The 11,480-nt window shown below is 36.5% G+C and overlaps 1 protein-coding gene across 1 annotated transcript in view; it reads right to left on the bottom strand.

Annotated features, from left to right (window-relative positions):
- Nucleotides 1-8,672: 8,672 nt before the first annotated feature.
- The window catches only part of LOC148045335 (uncharacterized), a 49,982-nt gene continuing 47,174 nt past the window's right edge, over nucleotides 8,673-11,480 (bottom strand). Inside the window, exons 4-5 of the mRNA XM_087715838.1 lie at nucleotides 10,147-10,670; nucleotides 8,673-9,405 (exon numbers count right to left, since the gene is read on the bottom strand). Of these exons, the coding sequence (XP_087571964.1) occupies nucleotides 8,673-9,405; nucleotides 10,147-10,670 (1,257 nt within the window). The remainder of the gene's footprint in view (nucleotides 9,406-10,146; nucleotides 10,671-11,480) is intronic.

Raw genomic sequence — 11,480 nt, 5'->3', positions numbered from 1 at the left:
AATATATTTCAACTAAATAAAGCCTAATCAGCTAAACTTTACTATAGTACAGTATAACTGAATCTCTAAATACAAACATGGCAGTATTTTTAAAGCAATTGTATAAGGAAGGTTACTTCCTTTTACAATTTGCTACTTATGGCAATACTTTTCTCAGCATTAAGACCTGACTCCCCTTATCTTCCTTCCTGCATGTGCACTAGAGAAGTGGAAGAGGATTAGACTCTATTTATAGCCTAAGGAGCAAGGGACTCTATCTTAATAACTGCTAATGGAAGAGATGCTATCAGGTGTCCTTTATATATTTCTACCAGAACAGTTCTCTTGGCTAGCTGAGCCTATAATAGCCATTTGCTTTAAAGGTACCCACAGAATTAAAAGATCTCCACAGGCTCATATCTTTGTAATGATAGTTGCATATAATGAATTTGGCACCGATACCTTTGCTAGAGCAAGGATTTCCAGGATACCTTTTTGAAACTTTTCTGGGTTCAGTTGTTCAAACATGCAACTATTTATTTCATTTGAAATAAATCAGATCACTTGAGTACCATACCATGTATACTTCAATATTTTGTATACTCATTTTCAACAAACTTATGAGGTTTAAACTTATGAAATTGTCATAGCATGAGATCTGGGAGTTCTCATCCCGGAGCTGTCCTGCAATCTCACACAATAGCTACACTTCATAAGAGACAGCATTCCTGCTAGACAGGTGATGCGATTCCATGTAAGAGTTCCTAAAACTCATAAGATTTGGGGAGTCTCATAAGATTTGGGTCATTTTTAATTTATGATTGTCATTGTACTGAAACAAAATTTTATAGAATGATTGTCTCCTATGTTTCCTCATGATGAACTTTTGCACCATCCCCCAAACCCAATCCAATTTTACTTTTTTTTAAAAAATTAACAGCGTGTCCCTGTGCTTGAGTTAAAATAACATGCTTGTTGCCATCTCTGTGGACACAGTTATTACAGATTTTCTGAATATTTCTGTATCACACATCTCCCTAAGGGCTAGACTGGAAGGAAGCAATGGGTTGCTTGAAATTTACAACATTTAACTGCCTCTCATGATGACTAACATAATAATCAAGTTGGGAATTTTGTGGCAAAGGCTCCAAGGAAGTGGGAAGTTGTTGACAACAGGAAAACAGCTTCAAGTCTATATCAGATTTAAGGATACGAATGACTGAGGATTCATAATCATGAAATTTGACATAGATTTTGCTGGATTTCAGACAAGTGGAGGAATGCAATCTTGGGTGGTCAGTCTGAGGCCTATTTTTAATGATAGCTGTAAGTGATTGCTCAAGTAGTACATCCTCCTTTCCTTTTATGGAGTGATACTTTTCTCTAGTGAAGCTAGTATGCTTTTTATTTTTATTTGTATTAATGATTTCTTCTCAGAAGGTGATTGGATCTTTTTAAATGAACAAAATGAATATGATTGGGAATTAAATGTACACTCATAAACTGGAATCTTTTAAGGGTAACAGTGGTGTGTGGAGTTGTGGAAAAAGTGGTATAAATCAACTATACTCTTAATGATGAATTGTTTGTTCTTCCAAGGAAATGACAAGACTAAGTGAATAATTCAAGACCAACCTTTATATATCTAGGAAATCATTGCACTGAGATATCTAAATCAGCTTCTTTAGCAGTATGATCCAATCTGAGTCGGTCACCAGCACCAGAAGTTTATTTCAAAGTAATTCAAATTTCTAATCCTGGGAATAGATATCTTACTTTTCCATTGCTAACTTCCCCAAAGTTTTATCTGGCAAGCAGAAAAAAGGTACTTTTTAATCCTTTCAAAAACTTGGTGCTTATGCCCAACTTTTTTTTTTTACAAAGGTTCTGATTCTGCTATTTCTCAAGGGAATTGTTGAAAGCCTCTACAGTTTCTTCTGCTTTATCCATGCTTTTTCCATGTTTCTTGGTACATCCAGATTGTTCTTCCTATTTCAATCAGGCCTGGTGCTAGGCACTTTGTGCCCCCTGCTGACCAGAGAAAATACTGCTTGCCTCTTTGGAGTGTTCCTATCTTGAACATATTACAGTGTGGAATTTAAGTCTACTTTAGCTAGCATTCTATTGTGTTTCTAATTAATTGCCAACTATGGTTTTTCATGCCAGCATTTCTACAAAGAAATCTGATGCAGCATCAACATTTATCAGCAACATTACATAGGACTGGTATACACTTAACCAGAGAAATTTCATTTTGTCGGTGGGGGGCGAACCCTTCATTTTGCTCACTTCTGTTCTTAGATGTTTTGGTTTTGGGGCCTCTTACTCTGGAAGGTCATGTGAAAACTTCATCAAAGAACATGTACCATCATGATCAGCAAGGTTGATTGCTTTTTCTGCTCTAAACAGATTGGTTGGAATGTGCTAACTGCTCTTTTCTTGTTGCGGACAAATTAACTACAAAGTTTTGCATACTTAATTACCAATCTTATCAAATGGATGCATCATTGTCATCATTATCACCATTCTACATTTTGAGAGTCTCATCATCTACCAGGGGTGTGAATACCTTATTGCTTGTTACCTATTGTTTAAATCCATCCATTTCTCTCTTACGCAACAAGATATACTTAAAAAATGTGCCTTACTGTATGGCAGTGGTTCCCAAACTTGGCAACTTTAAGACTTGTGGACTTCAACTCCCAGAATTCTCCAGCCAGCTCTCCAGAACTGGCTGGAGAATTCTGGGAGTTGAAGTCCACAAGTCTTAAAGTTCCCAAGTTTGGGAACCACTGCTGTATGGTATGACCCAAGTTATTATGGTTTAGAAACTTCTGTTTATGACTAGTGTTGGAAGAATAAAAAATAAAGACTAATAAGCCTCTATGACACACACATACTCCTTAGGGAGGACACACATCAACTTCAACCACCTCTGATATACTGCTAACCACAAAACAAAGCTTAAGCTTTTAGGGCATGACTTGGCCATGTGGGCTGCAATTAAGCATGTCTCTCCAGTAGGTAAGTCAACACTGCCAAACAAATATAAAACAGAATCCCCTCAAAATAAATAATTTTTTTAAATCACAATGCTGCATCCCCAATGCCAGATCCGTCATAAAATTCCACATCAAGGAAGAGATTTACACACCTACCCTACAGAACAAGGAATGGACCTTCCTTTCTCAGGGACTTCACATATACTTAAGGCAGGAACACCTCAATTTACATATATAACATACTTCAAATCAAAGTCCATTGTTACTGTAAGTACTCTCATTTTCAATGTTCAAAATGTATAGTCAGCCGGATTGTGTGTTCATGTTTTTGTTGTTGAAACTAATCCTACTTCCACTTCAAATAGATGTCCTGTGATCATTTACCTGGCTATAGACAAGACCAGAATTATCTTCCAATACTGGCATGATGTTTGAAGTAAGCCACTTTGGCATTAATATTAATTATAAGTACAACCTAAATATTACCTATTCTTAAAAACTACTCACAGCTGTGATACTTCAACATCAGAGTTATCATTTCAGTATAAATTTTCAGTAACAACTTCACTTGGCAAGCAGCAACAAAAAGAAATGTGTGAATTTGAAATTGAAACACTAATTGTCCAGTTGTTATGTACTTTCACAAAAACACAAACAATTTTGAATCAGCTTGGCATGGAAACAGAAGATAACAAAAACAAAGAATATCATATATATTTTATAAAACATATTTTTCCTCTCTTTGCAAAATGCTTTTTGAACATTTAAAGGTCTTTTTGTAGGGTAATTCTCATTTCTAACAATAATTAGTTATAGTCTATCTCCCATATAATCTTAAGGATTATAGCTGTAAAATGCTGCCATGACTTCAGCTTGTAATAAGTAGAATGTATATCTACAATGCAATTTGTCTTATTCCATAGCAATAATTTAGCTGCAAAATAAAAGATTGCTTCTGTGATTTCCTCTGACTTTTTCCTAATAAAAGGAAAAAGGAAAAAGTCAGACAAAATCACAGAGACCCAATCATGAAAAAAAAAGGGTAATGAAGAGATGCTGATGGAGGTGAGATGACAAAAGGAAAAGCAATCTTTTTGGCCTGGGGATACATTCCAATCTCCCTTCCTAAGAGCTGCTGGATGTGGTGGTGGTATTATCCAAGTAGGTGGGCTGGTTCCCCCCTCTCTTTCTTTTTCTTGTAGTTGGTGATGTTGGAAATTTAAATTGTGCAGAGCTACAGGGCATTTTGCTTTTGCCCTTCAGCTCCCTCCAAATGAAAAAAAAACCCTACCAAGGTTTTAATATTTTTGGGGTGCTGGTGATCTGATGATTGTGTGGTATAATAAACGACTTACACAACTGAAAGTGAAAGGGCACATAAGGACCACATGTTTCAGCCTCCATTGGGGAGGGGGTACATTCTTGGGTTGCTAATGGGATGCAGGGGACCACCCACAAATGTCCAAATCCTACTTTAATTGGTTCTCTGGCTAATTTAAATGTTGTCCAGTATGTTCTACTATAGAATTTATGTATAACTATTGGACGCATTCACCCAGCACTTCAATCCACTCTATGTCTTTGTGATTCTTTCACTAGGACTGGCAGTTTCTCAATACTATGAAGTGATGGTATATTCAGTCTGTCTGCTGGAAGTGCCCTGTGTCTTTTATTTACAATTGAGGAAGATGTCAAATAGTTCAGTAACAGCAGCTTAAAGACTGGACTTTTGTCAAAAGACCACAGCATAGAACTATGAAGGACCAAAACAGGACAAATACACAAATTTAATCAAACGGCTAAATTGTACTTTAATAGTAATAATGATAAAATAAATTTTTCCTCTTTCATGGCTGCTAAATTATACAGGCAGCCACTAGAAGAAAATTGCATTTTAGCCTGTTTCATTGTAGGTGTTAAATTTTGAATCTGCCTAAGTCATTACAACTTTACTGTGGTTTTCACTCAATAGAGTTTCATGATAAATCCTGTATAGTAGATCAAGATACACTGCATTAAATATAGCTGCAACACTAATACTTTTTTAAAAAATAGATGCAGTCCCATTATTTGTCTGCCAGCCAGAGCAACATCTATTACAGCTCATGGGACTGAGGCAAGAGCAGGAAATATGATGTTCAGTTGCAACCGCACAAAGCAGAAGGCAGAGTGCCAGCTGACAGTCTGGCTTCTCTTTCTCTCAAGTCTCATTCACTGAAAGGGGGACCTTCTTATCTTACAAGTGGCCCAGGACGCTGCAGTGCTCTGCAAAATCCATGATGCTTAGTATGAGATTGGGCTGTATTCCAAATAACCAGATGAAGACTGTGTATCTGGAACAGGCTTGGTTCATTTTTAAGGCTAGTTTTTAAAATGTTGCATCACTCTGAAGAAACCCTACAGCAGGACTGAAGTTTAAATGCCAAAAAAAAGAAAAGAACTACGCAGATGTGTAGCAAAAAAAAAATAGCCTGAACCAAAAGAAGGAAGGAAGAAAAGCTGTCAGAGTATTAAAGCCAGATGTGCTCTTTCTCCATTTCTTTTTCCATTTTATCCTTCAGCTACTCCACCTGACAGATATCCTACACTTTTGCAGTTATTTCGGTATTGTTATCCTATATGGATTGAAGCATTCTCCCTCTATTTATATAGGTGTATATTAAAATATGTAATTACAGAATACAATGCAATGGTTGTTAGATGTGGCATTTCCTTCTCCATATATTAGCAGTTTCCATTTATCTTCCTTTTCTTGGGACATTTTCAGGGACCAGTCGAATTCCAACTGGAAGCATCATTAAAATCAAGCCACAATCTTTTTGATGAGGCAATTGTTTGTTTTGACCACAGTGGTGGTCCCCCTTTCTAAAAAACAGACTCAGGCCAAACTCAGGCAGATGTAAAATACTGCACTTCAAGGCAAATTTGGAAAACAGGAAACTGGTTTATATTACTGGATCTATGAACCTGTTTCAAGTGCAGAGCTAGATAATGAGGCTTGGTTCCCATATAATTGTCTTCATTTATCTTTAAGGAAGAAGTTTTTATGGGTCTCTGGCTTGCTTCCTTGAGGCTTCACAAAGGATCTTTCAAGCAGATCCTTTTACTTCTCATGCATTCTCTTTCTGTCGTGGGGCCAACCTTCTTGCTAGTTCTGGAATCGGTCCAATTCTGGAAATAAGCCCATGTCCAAGAACCCACTGTTCTTCCATAATGTTTTTAACATTTTAGGTTTTTTTTTTTTAAAAAAAATACAATTTACATCATACTTTAAGGCTGCCCTTGCATACTTTCACCAGCTTTATATCACTCAAAACACTTAAATTTTCATATTTCAAACTAAATTTACAAAAAACATAACATGAAGTGCCAGAATTGGAAACTCTGGTTAGCATAAAATAATAACATAAATAGCATTTAGCAGGCAGATCGATCTAATTTCCTTGAAGTTAAACTTCAGTTGGGCAGATACAGATGAGAAACGGCAAAGGCATGGACTGGGCAGGTAAGTTGGGGAGAGTTTCATCCTGTAACAATGAGAAAATGGATAAGATTCGTGGGACTGTTGCCCCTTTTTACTATATCTTTCTTTCTCCTGGCTTCTGGAGGCCACTCAGGAGATGACATGTGGCAGAGTCCATGGGATTGTGTCAACCTTTTTCACAAAATATATAACTATTAGAGACAAATACAGTTTGTAACTATCACACATACTGAAATAACAAATCAAAGGGCTGTTGATCAATATATTTGGGGTTGTCTGCACTTGCCTGCTTACCCCATCACCAGAACCATCAGCAAACATTTCTAGAAGGTAGAAATGGATGAAATCACAAAGTTTATAACTGGTGGTTTTTTTATTTCTCTTTAGAAAAATAAAGGGCTGACGGCATCTCCATAGCTTGTGTCAGGGCTCAGTAATTTTCTCCTGCATAAGTGCCAGACGCCATGTCTCTGTGTGGGTGGCAAGCCACTCTCTCTCTCTCTGTCACAGGTGAATACATTTGTATTAGGGAGGACTCTTTAGGTCAAACCATAGAAACACATTTCTTTCTTAGGGAAAAAATGGGGAGGTATGGCTAAAGGGAAAAATAAGGGTCTGGCCAATGAGTCTGGAGGGAAGAGAAGAAAAGGACTTCAGTAACCAAGGACCCCAGTGGGGAGCGATGGGTAGAGAGAGTGAGAGAGAGAGAGACCATGGTAGGTTATATTCAGTTTGTGGACATAGGTTGTTAACCCCTGCCTATATGCAGATAAGGTTAACTATGTAGCTTTAGCTAAAGAGTGTTCTTTCTTTGGGATGTTGCTGTCTGTCTTGCGAATGTCAGGTATAATAATTTCTTAAAGGAGTTACGTATGAGGCCCTTTTACTTCAATTAATAGAAAAACGATAGAACACTGCAACTTTGTACTTTTCATTCAGGGAAAGCAAAGTAGATACAGGAAGTAGTAATTTGAAAAGTTTTGCTAGTGTTTGAATCAGTAACCTCTTACGTCAAAGGAAATACTCTTAGTGTGCTCTTTTAATACTGAGTACAAATAAGTCTTAGAAGTTTGTGTATTGACAACTATTGTTCAGTTAAGGTCCTGTTTTACCTTCTGTGAATATGCCAATTGACTTATGAAACAGAGTGGTCAATGCCTGGAATGCACTACCTGACTCTGTTGTTACATCTTTAAAGCCCCATAACTTTAATCTTAAACTGTCTACTGTTGACCTCACCACATTCCTAAGAGGTAAGAAGGGGCATGCATTAGCGCACCAGCGTGCCTAAGGTCCCTGTCCTACTCTCCCCTTTTATTTGTACCCATTTCCTGTGTTCTTATTCATGTTTATTCTTATTCCTGTTATCATGCACATGGGTGACAAACTAACTAACTAATTAAAAATAAATAATAAATTAGCCTACAGGAAGTAAAATGCTCAATCCCAAATGGACAAGAATTCTTGAGACAAGAGAAGAAGAAGAAAAAGTGCCACAGGAAAACATATCAAATTGTACATATTTTAAAATAGACCTATAGTTATTGGCCTATTCTAGGAAAGTGGCAGTTAGATAGTGTGAATAAGCACTTTTAGAAAACTTAAAAATTTACCTGAACTTCAAAATATTCAAAACCAATATAAATGTCCTGGTTCGTACATAATTTTGCTCAAATTTTGCTCAGTAAACTTGCTGCAATAATTTCTGGAAAAGTATCCAGCCATGTTGACAAATATTTAACTTTTGTTGTGTTTGTATTACTGTTATCTGCTTTACATGGAGCTAAAAGTTTTGTGAAGTTTCAGTTGCTCAAGATTTGATGACAAAATTGTTCACTCGTGCCAATTATGAAGAGCATTTGGATCTTTTATTACAACAGTTTATCTGGGTTTCAGATTAATTCAGCTATGACAGCCCAAATGCATGAAACTAATGTTGTGAAATTGTCCCTGAAGAGAAAGAGGCTACTCATTCTCATTGGAAGGGGCAGGGGCAGGGAAAGTGGAGATGAATGAAATGGGAGACCATCTATCTTAATTTTTAGAGGATGGTTGTCAGATATTTCTTTCAAGAAATGTCTAGAAGAAAAGCTTTGCCAGAAAAATGTGAAAAGCTTTATTATTATTATTATTATACAATTGTATCACAGCGGCCAGTTGTTTCGCCGGATTTGGCATTGGTTACTAGTCGGGCCCCACCCAGGGGCCTAGGACGACGTAACGTATTTTCGTAATATGCGTGCAGATCCAAGCAGTGCGGCTTTTTGCATTTGACTGATGGTGATTTTGTCAATTTTTAACTGTTTTAAATGTAATTCCAGTGCTTTTGGAATAGCACCCAGTGTGCCAATTACCACTGGAATTACCACTGCTGGTTTGTGCCATAGTTGTTGAATTTCGATTTTTAAGTCCTGGTATCTTGCGATTTTTTCATGTTCCTTCTCGGCGACCCTGCTATCACCTGGTATTGCGATGTGTATGATTGTGACCTTATTTTTCTCAACCAGTGTGATGTCTGGTGTATTATGCGCCAGTATTTTGTCGGTTTGTATACGGAAATCCCACAAGATCTTGACCATCTGATTTTCAGTGACTTTTTCAGGCTGATGTTCCCACCAGTTTGTTGCTGTTTTAATATTATAATTTTTGCACAAATTCCAATGGATCATTTGTGCTACTGAATTGTGCCGCAATTTATAATCAGTCTGCGCGATTTTTTTACAGCAGCTGAGTATGTGATCAACAGTTTCGTCAGCTTCTTTGCAAAGTCTGCATTTGGCATCATCAGAGGATTTTTCGATTTTGGCCTTAATGGCATTTGTGCGGATAGCTTGTTCTTGCGCAGCCAGGATTAGTGACTCTGTTTCTTTCTTTAATGTACCTGTTTTTAACCATAACCAAGTTTGTTCACTGTCCACTTTATCTTTTATTTTTTCCAGAAATTGACCATGCAGTGCTTTGTTCTGCCAACTCTCCATTCTTGATTTTATCACATCTTTTCTGTATTCTTGTTTTGTCTGTTGGGCCTTCAGTAGATTTTTGTTCTTTACTTCGATTAATAGATGTTCTTGAGTGTCTTTTAAATAATCAGTCAGTGCATGTTTTTCTTCTTCAACTGTTTGCTTCACTTGTAATAATCCTCTGCCACCTGATTTTCGGGGCAGATATAGTCTATCAGTATCACCATGTGGATGTAAACTGTAGTGCATTGTCATTAGTTTCCTGGTTTTTCGGTCCAAAAGGTCCAAATCAGCTTGTGTCCAGTTAACTATGCCAGCTGTGTATCTTATAACTGGTATTGCCCAGGTATTTATGGCCTTGATTGTATTTCCACCATTCAATTTAGATTTCAAAATTTTCCTAACTCTGTTGGTGTACTCTCGCCTGACAATAGTTTTTACTTCTCCATGCTTAATGTTATCCAACTGCAGAATGCCTAAGTATTTGTAGGCTTCATTTTCTTTGCATTTAATTAGTTGGCCATTGGGCATTTCAATTCCCTCAGATGCAGTGATTTTGCCCCTTTTTATGGATACAGTGGCACATTTTTCCATGCCAAACTGCATTGAAATATCGGTGCTGAATACTCGGACTGTATTTGTCAATGATTGGATTTCTATTTCTGACTTTCCATAGAGTTTCAAATCATCCATATATAGTAAATGCGAAATTTTTTCAGCTTTTTTGGCTGTTTGGTAGCCTAATTTCATTTTTTTTAAGATTACTGATAGTGGGATCATTGCGATGATGAAGAGAAGAGGTGAAAGTGAATCACCCTGTAAAATTCCTCGCTTGATATTAACCATTCCGTAGCTCTCATTCCCTACTGCCAACTCAGTTCTCCATTGTTTCATTGCCTTTTCAGTAAAGGATGTAATATTTTTGCTAATGCCAGTTGTTTCTAAGCATTTTATGATCCAACTATGTGGCAGTGAGTCAAATGCCTTTTTGTAATCAATCCAGACCATATTCAAGTTCGTTTTTCTGTTCTTACAATTTTCTAATATCATTTTATCAATTAGAAGCTGATCTTTTGTGCCCCTGCTCCTTCTTTTGTTGCCTTTTTGCTCTACTGGCAAGATGTTGTTTGTTTCCAAATAATCCATCATGTTATCTGCAATAATGCCTGTGAGTAATTTGAAGGTTGTTGGTAAGCATGTTATTGGTCTATAGTTTTCAGGTGTTGTTCCTTTAGTTGGATCTTTCTGAATCAAGTATGTTTATTATTATTATTATTATTATTATTATTATTATTATTATTATTATTATTATACAATTGTATCACAGCGGCCAGTTGTTTCGCCAGTTGAAGAGAAGAGGTGAAAGTGAATCACCCTGGAAAATTCCTCGCTTGATATTAACCATTCCGTAGATCTCATTCCCTACTGCCATTATTATTATTATTATTATTATTATTATTATTATTATTATTATTTTAATTCAGTAAAAAAGCAAACAGCTCTTGGCCATTTCCTTTAGATAAAGTTAACACCCCACTAATTTAAGAGAAAACCTTTCTTCTCTGTGAAAGACATGGAGGGGAAGCACCATATATGTCTTGCAGAAAATGAAGAATTTCTAGATGCTGAAGCAGGAAGTGGTCCAATAAAACATGGAATCAAGATGCTAAAAGAACTTTTTATTAGATGCTATCTTTTTCATTAATCATGTCAATGTTTGACTGGATTTGCGATATGGGCAAATTTATTCTCTGAAATCAGAATACATTCCCTGACATTTTTAACAAAACAATTATTTGAAAAAAGGAAATAAAACAAATTCAGGCACCTAGTTTATTTTCCATAAACTTGACAAAAATACCATATTTTTCAGAGTACAAGATGCACCTAAGTATAAGATGCACCTTAGTTTGGGGGGAGAAAAATAGGGAGGAATTCTGCCTACCATGTATTCATTTTTATTCCCATAACACCAGAAAAGCAAGCAAACACAATAGTATAATAAAATGATACTTTTTGCCACTTTTTGCAACTTTTTTCTTTCCCCAGCTGGTT

The sequence above is a fragment of the Thamnophis sirtalis genome, unplaced genomic scaffold (genome assembly GCF_051295495.1).
Source record: "Thamnophis sirtalis isolate CommonGarterSnake01/CBP01778 unplaced genomic scaffold, rThaSir2_p1.2 scaffold_5, whole genome shotgun sequence".
NCBI classification, from domain to species: Eukaryota; Metazoa; Chordata; class Lepidosauria; order Squamata; family Natricidae; genus Thamnophis; species Thamnophis sirtalis.
The sequence above is the reverse complement of the archived record's forward strand: the minus strand, read 5'-3'. Positions and strand labels throughout refer to the sequence as shown.